The 21,968-nt window shown below is 40.2% G+C and overlaps 2 protein-coding genes across 2 annotated transcripts in view; both read left to right on the forward strand.

Annotated features, from left to right (window-relative positions):
* LOC144687754 (SEC14-like protein 2) overlaps nt 1-7,944 on the forward strand; it is a 74,610-nt gene extending 66,666 nt beyond the window's left edge. The window contains exons 12-13 of the mRNA XM_078554234.1: nt 2,746-3,582; nt 3,649-7,944. Of these exons, the coding sequence (XP_078410360.1) occupies nt 2,746-2,894 (149 nt within the window). The 3' untranslated portion in view covers nt 2,895-3,582; nt 3,649-7,944. The remainder of the gene's footprint in view (nt 1-2,745; nt 3,583-3,648) is intronic.
* Nucleotides 7,945-10,167: 2,223 nt separating this feature from the next.
* On the forward strand, nt 10,168-20,546 carry mtfp1 (mitochondrial fission process 1). Its single transcript, XM_078554224.1, has 5 exons — nt 10,168-10,277; nt 10,611-10,824; nt 16,303-16,430; nt 18,137-18,369; nt 20,064-20,546. Exons 2-5 carry the CDS (start codon nt 10,761-10,763, stop codon nt 20,131-20,133), a joined length of 495 nt encoding a protein of 164 aa, XP_078410350.1. The 5' UTR covers nt 10,168-10,277; nt 10,611-10,760; the 3' UTR covers nt 20,134-20,546.
* Nucleotides 20,547-21,968: the final 1,422 nt, after the last annotated feature.

Consider the following 21,968-nt stretch of genomic DNA (forward strand, 5'->3'; position numbering starts at 1 on the left):
TTAAATGTACCACCAGAACAAAAAGAACTTTTCTGATTGGTTCTTGGCTCAAAATTCCAATGAATCAATCAAAAATAACTTCAGCGCTTGCTTCACTGTCTCTAAGCTGAACCTCTCACCCAATTCTTCCCAATTTTCAGGTCTGCTTTGCCACTTTTGATCTCTCTATTTTACCATATATTACATAAGTAATGAACTAGTGCTGGAACCATGTGCTGGAGTTCACCATGAACAATGAGGGAGGGGATCCACATTTTCAAAAGGTGCAGTGCTTCACAGCTGCTCTTCTCTGATCGCTAGAGCTAGGTTGGATTAGATTAAGTCCGCACTCTTCACCTAAAACTGACTTTCTAGGGAGAAATGCAGAATGGGTAGTTACCAATCTGTATTGCATCATTCTGTTACCCTGAGAACCTGCATGGTGCTGTCCATTAAAAATAAACATTTTTCTTCCCAATTTTCTCTCTTTATCCCCATCTCACCTGCAAGCATGAACTCAGACTCTGAAGTGGAAGCCTGAAAATCTCCCAAAGGATATCCAAGATACAGCCAGTTTTTCACCCTGATTTTCAGTGCTGTATTGAGTATGTATTGATCGCAGGCTTTGGTATGGAGTTCTGGCCCACAACCATTGGGCAAACATGCCAATAGGAACTCCTCCTTATTAACATGGCAATTACACTTATTGAAGGAAATCAGCAGTGACTTAGCAAAGAGAATTAGCTGAGCCCGACATGAATGCTCCTCCAACTTCCGCCTTCTCCAAACACAGCTATTGACACAAATTATACGACTGTAACATTATCTACCAATGTAAATGTGCTGCTCACAATTTTTAGACCACAATTTATCATCATAAACTATACCACTTCCTATTGATCTTTTTTTTAACTGTTTTATTTGTGGTACTAAGCAATAGGTTCCACTGTGCAGAGACATCACTAATTTATCTTGAGTATTGCTGAAAAAAGAGACATTTTTTGTCAAAGCTTTTCCATCTTGTACTCATCAGAATAATTCACAAGAAAATGCCAATATCAGGGAGAACAACAAATTTATACTGTATGAGAAGAGAGTGCTGATTGGTTAGCAAATGGACTCTGATTGGTAGAGGCATTGCCATGGAGAATGCACCAGTTGATGGTGACTGACAGTCAACTGCCAAACATTGTTTGAAATTTAAAGCAGGCAACTTGACCCTGATTGGTCAAGGCATTGCCCTGAGGAATGACTCAGTGAATGGCTGTCACTTATTTCATTTAGCTGAAACAGGTGCAATGTGTGTACATGTTCTTTCTGTCTGCAAAAAACAGGATCCTGTGTATTAATATATGTAGCTTCCAGTACACGCAATTGCACCACGCTGCGAACCCGACTGAAAATCTTAATTGGTTGTCAGTGTAATTCTTAGCACATTGAGGATTACTTAGCAAATACTGTCCAATCGCGGAATCACATCTAATGTTGGACACTGTGTTCTGAGTTTTGCAAGTACGGGTTGGTTGTGTATGGTTTGTACCTTGCCCATTGCGAACAATGGTTGGGACATGCTGTTTGATATGATCCACAGATCTTTGGGATGTATGGCCTACATACCTAGCATCACACTGGCACTGAAATTCATATACCACATGACTCATTTGTATGATAGGCAGAATGTCTTTTTGGCTTGACGGCAGCCTCCTGTTAGTGGCAAACACCACTCGTGTTGCTATTGCATAGTAGCAGTGTGAAACAGCTAGCTTCACCTGTTGCTCAAATTTTTGAGATACCTTGCCCTTCCAGGGTAATCTAAGGTAGATTGGGCACTTTTCAGGCCTGAGGGTGATGGCCTTGTGCCTGTTCATGAGTTTGCGTGATATTCAGCATGAAATTATTTGATCAGGGTAGCCATTATACCGTAGAATGTCTTTGATGCACCCTATTTCAGCATCAAGCTTGCATTGTGAGCAAATGGCTTGAGCCCTATTTACGATGTTGCCGATAAGACCAATCTTGTAGCATGTGGAACTGTAAGAATCCCAATGCGTATATTGACCAGTGAAGGTAGGCTTGTGGTAGACCGCAGTAGAGAACCCCCTGGCTGATTTCTCAACTGGTACGTCAAGGAAAAGGAGTTAATTTGACAGCTCCATTTCAAATGTGAATTTGAGCGCAGGATGGAGCCCATTAAGATATGTAAGGAAATTATTACATGTAGCTGCGGATTTAAATATAGCAAACGTACCATCCACATCTTGGAAATATGCGAGGGGTAGGAGGTTAGGTGTCATTCCGTCGAAGACACATTTCTCTTGGAACCCAACAAAGATGTTTGCAAGAGTTGGGCCTAGAGGGGATCCCATGGCAACACCATCTCTTTGGGCATACGTGGCGTCATTAAAACTGAACTCACCTGCACGAGTTGCCGAGTTTATAAGTTCAGTGAATACTGATTTATGCAATGGTGGTGGGTCTAGATCGCCATAATATAATGCTGCAGCGCAAATATCTATGGCTTCCTTAATTTGAACATTGGTGAATAGGCTAGCAATGTCAAATAAGCACATGGACACAGCATTGCTATGGATATGCAAGTCCTGTGTGGACTTTGCAAATGTGAAAGAATCCTTCGTTGTGTATCCGGAAAACTTGCTCAAAACTGGTCGTAACAAGTAATTTATCTGGCTCAGTTCATAGGCTATAGACTGTAGATCTAGTTTTGAAATGTTTATGCAATTGTCGTTTTGATTTTATTTTCCCCAGATGTTCTAAGATTTGACAACACCTACAGCATCATTCATTCCAAGAAAGTTAGCTACTCGGTGGAAGTGCTGCTGCCAGACAAGGGATCAGAAGCACAGATGGATGATCTTGGGCAGAAGATAAAAGATAAAAGAAGTGGATGTCAGTAAAAAATAACAACATTGTGACCAGAGATGTGAATCTGTAAGGCAACTTTTCAGTGAGGTGATTTCAAATTCTGTGAGGTGTAAACAGTGTATGCACTGAATGCAATGGCATATGTTAATGACTGGCTATATTGTGGACACAGCAGAGCTACCTGTGGTGTGTGCATTTTGTCCAGTGTGGGACCCTGTTGAGTAACCCATGGATTATCATGATCCAGTGAAAATTGGGATAAACAGGGTGCCTATTAAGCATGTTGCTTTTTACCATAATGAGGGTATTGGACATACATGCACGCAAAGCCTTTTTAAATAAGACTTTCTCATCTAATATTCAGCGTTAAATTTTTGTTTATACAAAAAAAACCGACATTAATCTTGCGTCACATATGTATTGGTATATTTGGCTGCTGTACTGTCCAATGGACCTAGTAGCATTGGACTGAAGGCCACATCTGTGGTATATCATCAGACTTTAAAAGGATCAAAGAGGTTATTATAAAGTGATGTGCATTACTTTAAGTCAAGTTAAATGAACAATTATTAGATCTTATGGTATTGTAATTTTAATCAACGATAAAGCTACAGCTGATTGTTTTCAATTGATGTTAATGGATTTCTAATTATTTTGAGTAAAAGTACTTTTGCACTTAGTTCCAATTATGAATTAATAAAAAAAACTCCTAACAATATAGTTTACTCAGATGCTGCCAGACCTGCTGAGTTTTTCCAGGTAATTCTGTTTTTGTTTTGAATATAGTTTACTCCCCCATTCTATTTACATGTCTTCTGTGACAGTCCCTTGTCACTCTCTGCATTCAGATCAAGAATAATTGGAGCTGCCTTATTTCCATTTATCTGCCACACTTGTAAAATTGATAACACAAAGTAAACTCACTTATTGCAGCCTTGAGGAACTGAACCACTTGGAATTTGCAAAACCCATTTGAACGTGAATTATCTTGGTTCTATAAAATCTTCAGATTCTTATCCTTAGCCTCTACTGTAATTTGAATCCATTTTTATACCCACAGTATGACAATGAAGTGCAGCCAATGCCTCAATGGATAGGGACAAGTGTACAATCTTTGAGTTTGCAGTCCCACAGCTTCTGTTTATAAATGTGATGAATCAGTCACCACAACTTTGTGACTGTTTACTTACTTTTATGATTCAAGCAGGCTGAGAAAGGCAACAATGATCCATGCCTTCTCCTGAGAAAAAGACAAATTAATTTGCTGCTGTGTCTTCCTGGAGCCTCATAAAGAGTTAACAACAGCTCCATATATTTCTAAAATTATATTCACTGCGCTGTCTGCTGCAGTACTAAACCATACAGACTGGAAAGATTCCTAATTTTATCCCCAGTTTATGTTGAGGTAGTTAACCTCATACCGGAAGGTAGTACAGTTGGTTAGGCTTGGCTGCAGTGCTTTCATTTGTTTAGTCTGCTAACCCTCCCAACTAGGTTCATGATTGAAGAATGACCATCTAGGCATGATACTGGAGGATTGATAGTATTCATGGTAATAGACCCAGCATGTGTCCATCGCATCAAGATATGAAGAGAGATAACTGGGCAGAAATGATATTTAAAACTATAAAATTCTCTCTTTGTTTACAATAATTTCATCCCAATCATCTTATTCTTGAAAGTGTCAATGTATTAGCAATAATTTTTTGGCCTCGCTCTCCAATGCTTGGCTCACCTGTCAGGAACGCAATTTCGGAAATTTGGGCAGTTTACTAGTGATTCATTTTCGGTGATCAGAAAGTGATGCACATTATGTGTCCAGATTTCTGATATGTTCTCCCATCAAAGACAGAAAAATTAAATTATTTTTGGCAGTATTTTCTGTCATGGACAGATTTTATCTGTTTTACTATTGTCTATGATCAGTTTGTTTTGTATGTGAGATGTGTGTGCGTTATCTTACCCTCAGTGATTGTCCCAAGTTAAATAATTTCAGCAGCAAGCTTTTTAGTGAGTTTTAAAATAAAGAAGATTCTTTATTATCCCACACTCGTCCTGGAGGTTTAAAAATGTGATACCTCAGACACACTAGCACTCACACAAAGATTAGATACAGAGGAAGAAAAAAAAATGATTACAATGTATAATTATCTCAGTCTCTCCTTTGTGGCAGGCCTGTAGTTTCTCAGATGAGTTGATGCTTTTAGTTGACATGAAGGACTTGTAAGCACAGGATTCTCAGTAAGCTGTGAGGCTTCTTGTAGTTGAATTGCCAGGAGGTTGGTCCTCAGGTGAATTTGAAGGCGGAACAGGTTGGGAGTGTCCTTTTTCCACTTTCAAGATATAGCTGTTATTACTTTGGCTGTGTAGTTGTCTTGCAGCCGGTTCTTCAGCTTTCAGATGGTCTGTCTGCCTCTGCAGAGCTGATTCTTGCTGTTTTTAAGTAGGCAACGAACACACCTGTCTCACTCATTTGTCCTGTTACAAAACCAAAGTCCTTTAGAGAACAAGGTGATGTGTTAGACCTATAAACATTCCATGTTGTGGCTTTTCACGCTTTGAGAGTTTGAGACAGCCAAGGTCTTTGCGCCTGGATCACAATATAATGAAAGCTAATGGGATACATTTCACATTTGCCTGATACCCATTGAGTTTTGATGTCCTTGGTGAAACATGGAGATGGGCTGTCTGCAAACCCCATTGCCTGTAGACTTTGGCCCATATTTAGTCAGGTATTGGCTGCAGAATCTACTGTCTACAGTTCAAATGCCAAAAGTCAAATGGAATGCTGCAGTCACCTTAACAACTTTTGTATTCACTTTTTAAAAAATACAGCTTTAACATTTGTAATATCTTCATGCCTGTACAGGACATGACATTTCCTTATTGGTAATTACATTTTAATTTGAACCAAAAGTTTGCTTCACTAGAATTTTTAATTTATGAAACTGAGTTTAAATTAATAAATGTACTATTGGAAAAGAAGTGCCGCAGCTTTAGCATGGTTGGGTCCTGGTCAGCACATTGATTTACAGCTGCAGCCATGCATTGCACACCAATGGCAGGGTTCCATTATTTGCAATTGCTTTCATTCTAGTACAACTGCTGTTTGAAGTGCCATTAATTTTAGAGTTTATTTAATTGCAAGATCTGCTGCAGAGTGTGATAAATATCTGTGACGTTTGTGTGTCTGGACTGATATTATTTAATATGCAATTGAATGTGCAATTATTCAGGGAAGAGAGATTTTTAAATCAGGTTTGGTTTAAAGAAAATGTAAACCTGCTTCAGATCTACTTCCTTGCTTGATCCCCACGAATATCAGTAAATAATAGGCAGCATGTAATCATTAGAAATGATCTAACCTTGGTTCATGTGAAATCACACATAGCAGGAGTGGTTTATTAAAGTTCCAGAAACCTGAGTTTGTATTCTCGCCTTTTATTCAACTCCTTACATGTGTTATTTATAATATGTGCTAGATAATATTGTCTGTAATTGTTAATGTATGTCATACTGTTGTCATCCTATGCCTGAAAGTTGCACGAGGAAATGAAGATGCCTTCTTTTTGAGTATTTTGCAGGTCACATTTTGGATTAAAAAGTATCTTTTCTCCGTGTTGGTTACAAAGACAACTTGAAGTTAACCGAAGTTGATTTTATCTAAAATATAGAATTTCTGAACTGCTGATTTGTGTGATGAGTGTGAGTATCTCAGTGTGACAGCCCCAGAAGGGTTTGAAATCTGCGATGTCAACACTGCTGTTTTACAGAGAAATAATATTTCATCGATTGGAGTAAATCATACATCCATTTTACATCTGATTAACAAAATAAGAATATAGAAACAGAAAAGGCTATTCAGTCCATCTAACTGATTTCTATCTCCTGACCATATGAAATCATATCTGACAAACCTTTCAACGCAAGTTCTGTATTCTAAACTTTCTGTGTTGAACAGGAAATGACTAAATTCTAATTGTAATGCTTCTAGATCATTTTGTCCTTTAGATTGATCACCATAGATTGTACTTTATTAGTTTCTTCTTTTAGCTCAGTAACTTAAACCTGGGTTCTTCCCTCACCCACTTCTTCCTGCAAGCTTCAATCTTTTAACACCCCAGAAAGGCTAATTTCACCAGCCTTGGGGGTCACCATGCACTATGGTTGTTGGATCTTCTTAAAGTGTTTTGGAGCCTCTGGTTCGAACTGAAAATAGTTTGGTTGATTCTTTAGTGGTGGTGTAAGAGTTCTTGTTTAAATTCTCTCAGGCTGTGGAGAATCAGTGCAAGGTGCTGTCAGATGCAGCATGTAATTCAGTAGTTGCAAATAGTTACTTAATTGACACAGTGTCTTGCACAATTCCCAAAACAATTCGCTGGTAGTGATCGCTAGACTGCACAAAGCTTTATTGATTTATTCAGAAATCAGTTGAGTTACTATACATTGAGACAAAAAGAACAAACAAATTTTTATCAAGAACAGACCCAGCTGCAAATCAGCAGCAATTCTTTTACCAAAAATATGGCTAAAATGTTTTGGTATGTTCAATAAATTACTAATACAATTCAAAGGCTTTTTCCCTTTGAGGCAGTATTTTTTTTAATATACTGTATAACACGTGGGAAATGGGATGAACTCCTCAGCTGCCACAGAGAATTGAACCACAATTTTACAGAGTTCCATTTTACCATAAGTATGATTAAGAAATGTATTTTCCTGCATTTCTGGTGGATACTGTGTTTGTTAATTCATGAAATGTACATTGTATGGATGATTGTGATTCTCCACCTCCATTGGGAGCCAAACTTGCAAACAACACAGGTTGGACAGTCATGGCTATAATGTTGTTGCTGTATCTCTGCCTCACACTCCCTGTGAGTGCAGATCCTTGCCGGAGCCTCGAATCACAAAATCACTGCTGGTCGATAAAAGCTTAATGTCAATAAAAAGCACTGAAATGTTTTTTTTTCAAATAATTTTGCATCTGGATTTGTAACTATTGTGAGAAATAGATGTGAGGCAAAATCAATTGTGTGTTTTCTGGGAAACAATAAAATGATCTGTGTGTTTCAAGCTAAACCTGTTTTCTTAGGGTGTTATGACAATGTTTTGTTTTACTGGAATTTTTTTGGTTACTAGTATAATCGAAATCACAAGTCAGACTATGCTGTCTTTTGTCACCCGGATGCTCACTTAAACATTCACTTTTATATAAGGAGTGTCAGTTGGACTGGGAATGTTTATCTGCAATAGAACTGAAGACTTGTACTCCAGAACTGGCCAAGCACTTGCCAAGCTGTTCCGGTACAGCTACAACACTGGCATCTACCTGGCGATGTGGAAAATTGCCCAGGTATGTCCTATACATAAAAAGCAGGACAAATCCTACCCGGCCAATTACCATCCCTTCAGCCTACTCTCAATCATCAGTAAAGTAATGGAAGGGGTCATCAACAGTGCTATCAAGCAGCACTTGCTTAGCAATAACCTGCTCACTGATGCCCAGTTTGGGTTCTGCCAGGGCCACTCAACTCCTGACCTCATTACAGCCTTGGTTCAAACATGGACAAAAGAGCTGAACTCCCGAGGTGAGGTGAAAGTGACTGCCCTTCACATCAAGGCTGCATTTGATCGAGTATGGCATCAAGGAGTCCTAGCAAAACTGGAATCAATGGGAATCAGGGGGAAATCTCTTCACTGGTTGAAGTCATACCTAGCACAAAGGAAGATGGTTGTGGTTGTTGGAGGTCAGTCATCTCAGTTCCAGGAGTTCCTCAGGGTAGTGTCCTCAGCCCAACCATCTTCAGTTGCTTCATCAATGACCTTCTCTCCATCATAAGGTCAGAAGTGGGGATGTTCGCTGATGATTACACAATGTTCAGCACCATTCCTGACTCCTCAGATGCTGAAGCAGTCCATGTTCAAATGCAGCAAGACCTGGACAATATCCAGACTTGGGCTGACAAGTGGCAAGTAATCTTCGTGCCACACAAGTGCCAGACAATGTCCATCTCCAACATGAGAGAATCTAACCATTGCCCCTTGACATTTAGTAGCATTACCATCACTGAATTCCCTACTATCAACATCCTGGAGATTACCATTGACCAGAAACTGAACCGGACTAGCCATATGAATACTGTGGCTACAAGAGCAGGTCAGAGGCTAGGAATCTTGTCATGAGTAACTCACCTCCTGACTCCCCAAAGACTGTCCACCATCTACAAGGCACAAAACAGGAGTGTGATGGAATATTCCCCAATTGCCTGGATGAGTGCAGCTCTCACAACACTCAAGAATCTTGGCACCATTCAGGACAAAGAAGCCCATTTGATTGGCACCACATCCACAAACATTCGCTTCCTCCACCACCAACACACAGTAGCATCAGTGTGTACCATCTACAAGATGCACTGCAGGAATTCACCAAGGCTCCTTAAACATCACCTTCCAAACCCATGACCACTACCATCTAGAAGGACAAGGGCAGCAGATAGATGGGAACACCACCACCTGGAAGTTCCCCTCCATGTCACACACCATCCTGAATTGGAAATATATTGCCGTTCCTTCACTGTTGCTGGGTCAAAATCCTGGAACCCCTTCCCTAACAGCTCTGTGGGTGTATCAACACCACATGGACTGCGGCGGTCCAGGAAGGCGGATCACCACCAGCTTCTCAAGGGGAACTAGGGATGGGCAATAAATGCTGGCCCAGCCAGTAAAGCCCATATCCCGTGAATAAACTAAAAAAAATCTGGATGAAGCGTCTTTGAAACAGTTACACACAGGAAAATAAGAGGGAAGCAAATAATAGAGCACAAGGTGTAATGTGTGATTTTTCACACGGTGCACTTCCTATCCATTTCATATTATCACAGGAGGCCAAGTGCTTCCCTGCAGGAAAGGAGGATGGATGAAAATGGCGAGATCACTGATCCCAGGCCATTGTTGCACACATCTATCTCCATAGCAAGCTGAGAGTAGAGCTGGCAAGGGGCGAGGAGCAAGTATATCTACCCCCTTTACCAGGGAAGGTGTGCAGCAAAGAGTTGTCAAGGATTATGGAAAAGACTCACAAGCCAAGGATGTCATTGACAACTATTTCAGAGGAAAGTGATATGTTTCATAAATAAAAACAAAAGCTAAAAAAAAAAGAGACTTAGGGGAAGAGAAATAAATGTGTAGATGAAAGAGTGATTTTTCTTTTCAAGCTATTGAAGGGATTAAAATATCTTTTCTGGAGCTACCACAGAAGATTATCTGTTGGGATCTACAGTACTTTGCAGAGAGTTCACCAACACCACACTGCTGAAGAAAGCCAGTAGGATGAAGGTTTATTTAGAAGGGGGCTTGCTGCAGGAGCAGGAGTAACTCTGAGTCGCGATTGTGGGAGTGAATTTGCAGTTGCTGTGGGTAAAACGGGGCGGGTATTTTTCACGGTTATTAAACGTGTGCTTGAACGTTGTTAACTATCCGGGCCTTGGGGCATGGTACCGCAGAATAAACAGGAGGGTCTGTGATGGGCCAAGGCTGAGCTGATGGTGGCCTAAAAGCGGCTTTCCAAACCGCCCAGGCTGCCCATCCCTAGTCCAACCACCGAGGCTTCCCGGAACCTGGAGATATCACAGCCAGGGAGAGAGACAGGGAGAGACTGTTTAAAAAAAAACACCGTGGGTTTAAAATTTCCCCATTGGAACAACAATATTGTTGGGGCTGATTGAGCATCTTTTTTTTTTCACTAGTGCCCCACCTCTGGCTGGTCACTGGAAGCGGATGTTTCCTGATTTGTCTGCAAGGCCGAGCCTGACAGTGGTTGGTTACATTCAGTGGTTACTTTCCTGGTGAATGTATCCGCTGCTGCAGCGCGGCCACCGGAGGGGATCGGGATCGGGATGGGCGAGCCAGGAAAGCAGGAGAAGGTCGACATCTACCGGGACACCTGGGTCCGTTTTCTGGGTAAGATCCGGCGAGGATATCCTCAGTGTTTCGGTGGGGGGAGAGTGTGTGTGAAAGCCGGGCTGGGATTAGCCACTTGACCCCCCAACACTCCAGCTCGGGGTTTATCTCAGTCCCCGAGACTAAAGGAGCAAATCCCCCCCCCCGCCCCCCACCAGCTTTTCAAATGAAAATATTATTCACGCTCCAAGAATTTTGGTTCTCTTGACAATAAACGACCTTGAAATAAAGTTAGTGCAAATTCACAGCCCAGCTAATCAGGGCAGGGTGATTCACACTAACATACACGGTGACTCACAGAGAAGTCATTTTACAAACTGCTTCTCCAAAGTTACTTTCGAGTTCTGTGAAGCTATTAAATGTGTCATGATGGCAATGTGGGCTCCCCTCTTACTCTACCAAACCTGGGCTCCCAAGTCTCAGGCAAAAAAAAAAATAAGGGTCCCTTTAAAGTTTAAACCAACATGGTTAGAAAATGTCTAGTCCCAAGAGTAATGGCCATGAATTTACTGGAGAAGCTCCCATCAGTGATCACTTGGCTCTTTGAAGCCACATCTCCACAGAGGCCCAGCTCATCCATCATCTGTGCTTGGTGTGGTGGGGGGAGCCAGATTTCACTAGATGCTTTCTTTACAGTTGTCTCTGCCCTGCCCCCAATCTGTTTGTATTACCAAAGCATTTTTACTTTTTTTAACAATGTTCACAAACGTAAGGAAATCTGGAAGATTCCTTATTCAGCAAAGATTGCAGAGAGCTATCCTCCACAAAATAACATTTGAAAGATTAGGTCTTGAGAGCTTGGATGCCTTTTCTTAAATAAAAAATCAAAACAAAGTCACATCAGATTCATGACGCTTTTGGTCATCTGACTTTGTGGCTTGATATATTTTGTTGTATAATGGTCCTGTGATTTTTTTTTCATATTTGTTCAGGCACAGCATTTATTACCCATCCCTAGTTGCCTCCTAGTTCAAAGGGCATTTTGGAGTCACATGTAGGCCAGACCAGGCAGCAGATTTCCTTCTCTAAAGGGCATTAGTGAGCCAGCATTGGTGTAAAATGGCTTCAGCATTTCACTGCTGCTGAAGTTGAGGGGTATAAATTAGGTGTGAAGATCTGCAGTGGAATTGTGAGACTGTCTATTCCAGGCAATCTTTCTTCATTTTGTTCTGATGTACATTCACCTTTAACTCGGGATTCAAGCTATATTTACACTATAACGACTGCATTGGTGCAAAACTTCACATCAACACTGTAGTTGCCTCCTGAGCATCCCTGATTTTAATCGCTCCACCATTGGTGCACATGCCTTCAGTTCTTCGGTCCCAAGCAGTACCCTCTCTGCCTCTACCTCACTTTCCTCTTTTAAGGCATTCCTTAAAATCTGTCTCTTTGACCAAGCTTTTGGTCATCTGACTTTATGTGGCTCGTGTTGCTACTACGTAGCAGCAGCGGGAAACAGCTAGCTTCACCTGTTGCCCAAATTTTTGAGATATTTTAACCTTCCACAACAAAGTTTTTCCCCAATAACACTGAAAATTAGTCCTCAAACACATATCTAATTGCCTTTTGAAAGTTCCAACGCGATCTGATTCATCACCATTTCAAGTATTGCATTCCAGATCTTAACAACACAGTGTGAAGAAGTTTCTCCTCATTTCCCTTCTGGTTCTTTTGCCAATTATTTCAAACATATAACCTCGTTTACTAATCAACTTGCCAGAGGAAACAGTCTCTCCCTACCTGATCTATCGAAACCCTTGTAATTTTGAATACCTTGACTGGTTCTCCCCCTTAACCTTCTCTGCTGTAAGAACAATCCCAGATTCTCCAATCTCTTCACTGAATCTCCAACTGAAATCCCTCATCCCTGGTATTATCTTGGTAAACTTTCTGTATACACCCTTTGGGGCTTTGGCATCCATTCTAAAGTGTGATGCCCAGAATTGTACACAATACTCCAGCTGAAGCCTAATCAGAGATATGAACATACAACCAAGGAGCAGGAGTAGGCCATTCAGCCCCTCGAGCCTGCACCGCCATTTAATAAGATCATGGCTGATCTGATAGTGACCTCAAACCTGCATCCTGCCTACCCCCGATAACCTATCGCTACCTCTTGCTTAGCAAGAATCTATCCAGCTCTTCCTTAAAAATATTCAAAGGCAGTGCTTCCACCATCTTTTCAGGAAGAGAGTTCCAAAGACGCTCAACCCACTGAGAGAAAAAATTTCGCCTCATCGCCCATTTAAATGGGCGACTCCTTATTTTTAAACAGTGACCCCTAGCTTTAGATTCTCCCACAAGAGGAAACATCCCCTCCATATCCACCCTCTCAAAACCGCTCAGGATCCTATATGTATCAATTAAGTCGCCTCTTACTCTTCTAAACTGCAGTGGATACAAGCCTAGCCTGACCAACCTTCCCCCATAAAACAACCTGCCCATTTCAGGTATTAGTCTGCTAAACCTTCTCTGAGTTGCTTACAACGTATTTACATCCTTCCTTAAATAAGGTGACCAATACTGTACACAGTTTCCAGATGTGATCTCACTAGTGCTCTGTATAACTGAAGTATAACCTCCCTACTTTTGTATTCAATTCCCCTCAGAATAACATTCTGTTAGCTTTCCTAATTACTTGCTGTACCTGCATACTAGCCTTTTGCAATTCATGCATTAAGACACCCAGATCCCTCTGCATTTTAGAGCTCTGCAATCTTTCACCATTTAGATAATATGCTTTCTTTTATTCTTCCTGCCAAAATGGACAATTTCACATTTTCCCACATTATCCTGCATTTGCCAGATCTTTGCCCACTGACTTAACCTATCTGTCTTTTTGTAGCCTCCTTTTGTCCTCTTCACAACTCACTTTCCTACCTATCTCTGTGTCATCAGCAAATTTGGCAACCATCCCATCCATCCCTTCAATTAGTCATTTATATAAATTGTAAACAGTTGAGGCCCCAGCACTGATCCCTGTGGCACACCACTTGTTACATCTTGCCAACCTGAAAAAGACCCATTTATGCCTACTTTCTGTTTCCTGTTAGCCAGCCAATCTTCTATCCATGACAATATGTTACCCCCTATACCATGAGCTTTTATTTTCTGCAATAGCCTTTGATGTGGCACCTTATCAAATGCCTTCTGGAAATCCAAGTACAGTACATCCACCGGTTCCTCTTTATCCACTGCACATATTACTTCCTCAAAGAACTCCAATAAGTTGGTTAAACATGATTTCCCTTTCACAAAACCATGTTGACTCTGCCTGATCACTTTGAACTTATCCAATTGCCCTGCTAAAGCTTCTTTAATAATAGCTTCTAACATTTTCCCAAGAAAGGTGTTAATCTAACTGGCCTGTAGTTTCCTGCTTTCTGTCTCCCTCCCTTTTTGAATAATGGAGTAATATTTGATATCATCCAATCTTATGGGACCTTCCCCAAATCTAGGGATTTTCAGAAAATTAAAACCAATGCACCAACTCTCTCACTAGCCACTTCTTTTAAGACTCTAGGATGAAGTCCATCAGGACCTGGGCTCTTGTCAGCCCGCAGCTCCAACAATTTACTCAGTACCACTTCTTTGGTGATTGTAATTTTCCTGAGTTCCTCCTTCCCATTTCCTGATTTATAGCTGCATCTGGGATGTTACTTTTATCCTTTATAGTGAAGACTGGTGCAAAATACCTTTTCAATTCAGCTGCCATTTCCTTGTTTTCCATTATCAATTCTCCAGACTCACTTTCTATAAGGCCAGCGCTCACTTTGTTAACTTGTTTCGTTTTTAAATATTTATAGAAACTTACTATCTGTTTTTATATTCCTAGCTAACCTTCTCTCATACTCTACCTTTACAAAGTCAAGTATCACATAACCTTTCCTGACTGCTTTGTCAACTTGCCCTGCCACCTTCAGAGATATGTGAACGTGCACCCCAAGGTCCTGCGGCTTTTGCAGCCTTAAAATAGTATCGTTTAGATTATGTTGCCTCTGCATGTTACTATTCCCTAAGTACATCACTTCACAATTATCCACATTAAATTGCATTTGCCACGTGTCTGCCCATGTTACCAGTCTGTCTTAAGTCCTCCTGAAGTGTGCTACTGTCCTGCTCACCAATCACTTTGTCAAGTTTCGTATGATCGGCAAACTTCAAAATTAGTCTGCCAATACCCAAGTCAAATCATTTATATACAACAAGAAAATGCAGTGGTCGCAATCCTGACTACTGGGAGACATAACTGCATACCTTGCTCCAGTCAGAAAACACATTGGTTTACCATTACACCCTGCCCCCTATCCCTTGGCCAATTATGTTGGCCTCAAACCTCTAAGTATACCATAAATACCACTCGGGCAGGTAGGCCCATAACTTCAATTGCTGGTAGGCAAGAGCGTGCAATGTAGTAATTGTTTCTCATTTGTTCAGCAATGTGTATTTTACAGCATCTCAAGCTGTTTTGGGTTTAGCTCATTTTTATATTGTTGAACACATTTTTAAAGTAAATATAGCCAAAAAATATGAATACAGCTGGTAAGTTAACTCTTATGAAAGGTTATATACCTGGGACATTAACTTGTCAATTCTCTCTACTGATGCTGAATATTTCTGTTCTTATTTCAAATTTACAGTATCAATAGTTTTTGCTTTTTATTTACATTGAAAACATTTCTAGTTTCTGATTTGAGATGTTTATCTTCCATTAGGAAACTAAGCTATCTGTGGCTAAGGTTTAGCATTAAATTCAGTATAAAAAAAAAGTTACTGTGTTTCACATGACTGCATGTTTTCTCCTCCTAAGCAACAAAAAAATTACATTATGAAACTGATAATGTGGTCCGAGCCAGCTGTACTGTTGGCACAGTGAGTATTGACTGAATTATCTGGGAAGAGATAGACAAGCTGAGGTCTACTGTGCACCAATAGCGCACAGAGTGGTACGATGTGATGGGGAAGTGCCTGTGGTTCTGAGGGCTTGCACACTGGCCTTAGATAAGCCTTGTTAAATCTCAAACCGTATTGTGCAACTTTTTCAATATTTGCTTAAGAAATGTTTTCAACGATATGAAAGAAGCTGAAGCAGTTTGAGCCATTTTGCTCTTTTTTCTCCCATAGCATCTGCTTGCATTGGGAGGAAATTAAGCTAATTTCAATGCAATGTTGATAGAAATTGCTAATACAGAATTCTACCAATAGCCTTCATCAAATATGACTTGCATGTTATCACCAGTGATCATGTAAACCCAGGGAGTTAGAACCTGCCCAAATCCCAGGACAGCAATCCAACATGACAGTGAATTTATCACATTGGTTACAGTACCTGACTCAGCGTACCAGCCTCCTGGTATTTCTATGCGGAGGGTGGCCTTGTTAAAGACTCTTAAACATAATGATAGCAGGGGGTTTGAAGTGACAGAGCTTCTTATTATAACACAAACCTGATTTTTATCTCTTTGGTGGACTAAGGATATGCTAATGAAGTTGGTGAAGCATTTCGGGCACTAGTACCTGTGGGATTGGTCTGGGCCAGTTATGGGATATCAACTGCATATGTGACAGCTGATGCAGTCGACAAGGGGAAGAAGGCGGCTGCTGTGAGTACAATTTTTCACATAATGAATAATCCTGCCCTGCTTGCTATACATCTATTGGTGTTACCTTTTGAATTAGTATGTTTAAGAGCACCTTTCAGCATTTTCTGTTAGAGAACTATTCAGACACCTAAGATTGAGACACAATGTGAGGCTCCTCGTGTTTGTGTGTGTGTGTGTGTGTGTTGTGTGTCTGCTGTTCCACAAGATCCAGAGTTCAGAAAAGAAGTTGCCCCCATCTGTTAGATGATCTGCTTCACCACTGATGTTCTAATAGCTTTATCTTTCTTCTGGCTAAGGGGTTTGGACACACAATGGTTACCACACAGAGGGAGGCCATTTACCCTGTCACATCTGTGGCAGCTCTCTGTAATTAGGCATGTGTCTCTATGATTGCTGATCAATAATGAGGAAAGATCTTCAATGTAGTGGGGCTAGTCCTCATACCATTTCCATGCCTTCCAGTTCCTTTCCCTCCAAAAAGCTTCTACTGAAAGCCATTGTTTCATTTGACCAGGATTATTTTGGCTTTCTGTTATTAGGACTACTGAGACACTATTCCATGAACTATCAGAGATCATGATGAGTATTTTCTTTAAAAAAAAAAGTAAATATTTTTCATTTAACAATAAATCTTTTGAAACAGTATTATAGGATAGGTATGGTTTCTGCTTGTGCAAGTGACAGTTCTATTTGTGACTTCCAACAGCCAGCAACTGGTTTGTGTAACCGAACACTGTCTAAAATTTACTGTACCCTGGATAAGGTGGTCCTCTTGTCAACAGAGCTTGATCATGGTAGAAACCAACACCACAACACAGGAGTAATGGGCTGAGTGATAAAAATAAAGTATGAATAATAACTAGCTATGAAACAAATTGTATTTATTATGTAGAAAATACCCCCATAAGTACAACTATACCCTAGTATAAGCTGCATTTAGAGTTTTGATACCAGGTGGGGAAAATACTTAAAACTGCAGAATAAAATTTTGAATAAAGATGCTCAGCATATAGGAACTGTCAGCCTGGAACTTTCCTTCCCACAAAAGTTTGAACTCATCATAATTCCTTCAGAGGTTTTTGCCATTGCTGGAATCCCTGCAGTTGCTATGCTGCTCCCAGCAAGAAGGGTCAAATGCAATAATTGGCATCGCCACAATTTTTTTATATATCCACATTGTCCAGAGGCTGGCCTGATGGTACAATTTGCTTCTCCATTGAATTCTGCATTTAGCCCAGGTACGAGTTGCCCGAGTACCCTCACAGCAAGGAAATTGGCACTGGGATAGCAGAACTGGGGTACGTTATCAAGAGGAAAGCCAGTGTGTGAAAAGGAAAGAGGCAGGGAGGGAAGTATTAAACAGGTATCAATCAACTCGGCAGGAGAAAGTAATGATAAGGTTTTTTATCAGCAGTAAAGCTGAACAACAATAAACCCCTGCAGTGTGCCAAAATGTGATGTAGGATTGAATCTCAATCTTTTTTTTTTTGTAAAAATATACTTTATTCATAAAAAATCTTCAATCACATTCAAAACCATTTCAAAAACAACATTACAAGGGTACAATCCAGGTTAAACTTTTACAAAATGTATCACATTGAATCTCAATCTTTCTAGTCATAAAAGACCCCTGAGATTTAAAAAATGCTTCAAATGCCTAACAATCCTCCTTCTACCCCACCCCCCCCTCTCCACCCCTGACTTAGGCTCATGGAGACAAACCTGGAAAATCTTTGACTGTCGGTGTAGCGGTGGTGGATACTTTCATATGGCAGGCATTGGCCTCAGTTATAGTTCCAGGATTCACCATCAATCGACTATGTGCAGCTTCTCTTTTGCTACTGGGGAAAACTACCAGATGGCCGCTCCCCGTGAGAAAGTGGACAACAACTGCTATTGGCTTGTCTGCCATCCCAGTCATTATAACTCCCATTGATCGGTAAGACCTTGTCTTGGGTGATACAGTTAAATGTTTCAGTCTCTCTAATTGGTTTAAAACATCATGGTGGTACATGTATTGATCCCCTATTTGAACAAATACAACTTTTTGGTGAGAGCTACTCGGTTGTGCAAATTTTTGAAACTAATTATGAAAATAAGCGGAGAAAAAGAGGGAAAGAATTGTTTAGAAGCCAAAGTGATGTGGCAAAATGGAGAAATACTCTGGTCAATGTACGTAGCAATACCAAAAATACACTTTCTCCTGAATCATTGACTGATAGATAGCAACCAGTGTTTAGTTTATTGGTTTGCATAATTCACTGTTGACCTTCAAAATAGGAGAGTTTTGAAAACTCTTAATTTATTAGGTTGGACAGAACACATTACATACTTGCATTGTCAAACCTGTTGGGCTCTGTCTTTATCCCAAGGTTATAGATCCAATGGACAATGTAGTCTAGTAGAATTAATCAATGACTTTAATGAGGCAGTGGGATGAACCACTGAATGTCCCTCAGTGTGAAAAGTTAATGAGCCTAAGTTGTAAATTTCTGTTTTGGGCCATGCAAATGGCTTTGCAAAGACCCAAAGTTTAAAAGTGGCACAGTCTTCATAATGGGAGTGTTGGTGAACAGCACACTCCGATCAACAAAAGATTTGTGGTCACATTTCACAATTTTTGTGTTTAAAAAAAGGACAAATTTCCGCAAGTAAGGTTTATTTCTCAAGTTATCGGTAATCATAAAGCTGTATTCATAAGGACATTGAAACCTCAAATACCACATGGAGCCTTCCCCACCATTGGATTAGTAATTTGGCTTTTCAAACTCAGTAGGTTATCTGTTTAATGTTAGAAACTGCCACTCTTGCCAGGGAACTGAGCTTCACAGTGTTATCCAAGTACTCATGGTTTACCTTTTATAGCTTGGTGCAGCCTGCAGCAAGGCACAGACAGCAGGGAACTCTGGGCTTCTAGTTACACTTTGCACTATACAGACTCTGATCTGATGAATTATATCTGTACTACAGCGATAGATCTATCTAGGAAATAGCATATTCTCGGCTTTAGATCCAGTAAAAGTTAAAGTACCATAGACTCATGGTTACAGATTGAACTTCAACCACTTGTCCTAACATATATTGTAAACAAAATAATTCACAGAAGTAGAAGTCACTCATGGTTTTGTGTCAAATCATTTGAGCATTCTACCACTTTGTATACATGAGGGCAATTTTAACCTTATCCATCTGGTAGAAATCAGGCAGCGGCAGTTAACACCAACCACAGTAGTTATCCCCTCAGAACTCGCCTGTTCCCACTACTGGTGATCTTACCCTGCAGGGTTAGATAGCTGCCTATAACCAGTAATACCTCGTAAACTTACGAAAACCGGAATCCGATAAAGTCACCAAGAGCCTGGGCCCCAGTGAAGAGGCTTTCCAGGCAGGTAAAAGCAGGTTGAGAACTGTTGAAGGGAGATAGAGGCTCAAAGGGCAAGTCAGAAACTTTCCTTTTGGGGCCAGCAGGACTTGCATGGTTCCATTATGCCATCTATCAAGAGTTATAGATTAAGGAGACAGCCCTGGTAAGAGAGCAACACTCCAGGTGGTTATTTTATCTTGTTCTGATAGGATTAAGTTTTCTGTGAGGCATTTTCCAGTTCATTAACACAATCCTATTACTCTTTCTAGGTCTGTGGACTTTCTTTTGGATTCTACATTAAGAAAGTTGTATGGAGAGGAAGAAAAGCACAAACCATAACCAAAGGCAGAACTTTAGCCAGTTTAGTAGTATTCACATACAGTATAGCTTTAACTTATATTGCAAGACAATGAACTCTGTACTCCAACTCTGGAGACTAGTCTCCATTTTTAAAACAGTGGGCATAAGACAAAATTCTTCTTATAATAGAAAAAAGTAGGTGTTTTTGTTTTCCTTGTTCGAAAGCTGCCAGGAAAATGTAGCAACATGCAAGCTTGATATCGGGGAATAATTTTGTTAGTGGATTGATAATTACACAGAAAATGAAGCATTTTCCTGTTTAGGTAGCAAATATGCTAAGGCTGGGTTACCCACTGAGATTATTGAATTGTGCATCAGCTTCCTTGAATACTGTGGAGAAAATGTACATCAATGATATTATTTCACTGCATCATAAAAGTGATTTGAACTTGTAGGCCGTTCATTGCCCATAATTCAACTCTTATGCTATCTAAGTCTGAAGAGAGAAACAGTTTAAGGAAACTGTTGCTCAGTCTCCTTGACCTTCACATCACATCCAAATCCTATGAAACATTACACTTGTGTTGCCTGGAGATAAGAATTGGATAGGTCTGATCTGCAACATCAACCTTTCTCTTTTGGAGAAACTAGATATAGATGTGTGCCACAGCATAAGTAATGAAACACATAAAGTGAGTATAAAACAGCTGGATGTAAAATGTAGTTAGTTGTTCAATGCATTAGCAGCTAATGATTGATTAATCGAGAGGAGAATGAACCATATCTGTGCTGTTTAATTGAGAAAGTTATTTTCTCACCAAGGACATGTAGGTAGATATGCCAATTTATATTAATTCCTGTTCAAATATTTGGGATTTTCTTCTTCGTCTAAATTAAATTGACCTAATTTGCAAAACAGTACTACCTCTACTAACCTGTCAGGAAATTGTATTGAGATAGTATAGCATTTTTATTTTACACTTGCTTTTGATGCTGCACCCATCTTCTCAGCACTTACCAGCAAGATTACAGTGTCAAAGGAATAGGTTCTAAGTGGAAAAGATCCTTCTCCCCTCACTTTTACATATTACATTTTTGGTCATTTCCAAGACTGGAAGTTGGTCCCAAAGATAGAACAGGTAACTTTCTCAAAGCTGCACATAATGAAACACAGAGCAAATTTGCCCAGCTTACATTATTAATCTCTTGGCGCAATGACCTAAAACAATTTCAGTTAAGACATACTAAGGAAACAAGTGAACTAGAAGAAAGAAACCACCTCTTGTATTTCAGGTACAGTTCTAAGCCTTTGTCCTGAATAAGTTATTTCCCAGCATTGTTACTCCATCTTACTCATGAAAAAGACTCTCTCTGCTGCAGATCATGCCCCCTGTGTTAGAATGAAAATATTGCATGTTAGTTTATCACACGGTGAGGACGTGTTACCTGTGGGAAAAAATATCAGGGCATTGGCTAAGACCTGAACTCAAAATAAATAGGGATCCTATCAGTGCTGATCCCCTATTGTCCAGATGCATTGAATATAAACTAGAATTAACTATTTCTGCATAGCTGAAACATTCAAAAGATATGTTGTATAACTGCACCTGAAATATAAATACAGAATCTTGCCCACAGCAGCAGTTAGTTTTTTTTTCCCTTTTTTGGCCGACGCAGACATGGATGGGCTGAATGGCCTCTTTCTGTGCCGTAACCTTTCTATGGTTCTATGTGCTATCAAAATCTTGAATATTCAAAACTGGTGTCACAGTGGCACAATGTGCAAAGAGTCCCTGGAATTGCAAGATACTCACTGCCTAGACTTAAGAAGAACACTCACTTGGGTGAGATACAAAAAAGACCCTGTGATTCTT

This window comes from Cetorhinus maximus, chromosome 12, assembly GCF_964194155.1.
Source record: "Cetorhinus maximus chromosome 12, sCetMax3.hap1.1, whole genome shotgun sequence".
NCBI lineage: Eukaryota > Metazoa > Chordata > Chondrichthyes > Lamniformes > Cetorhinidae > Cetorhinus > Cetorhinus maximus.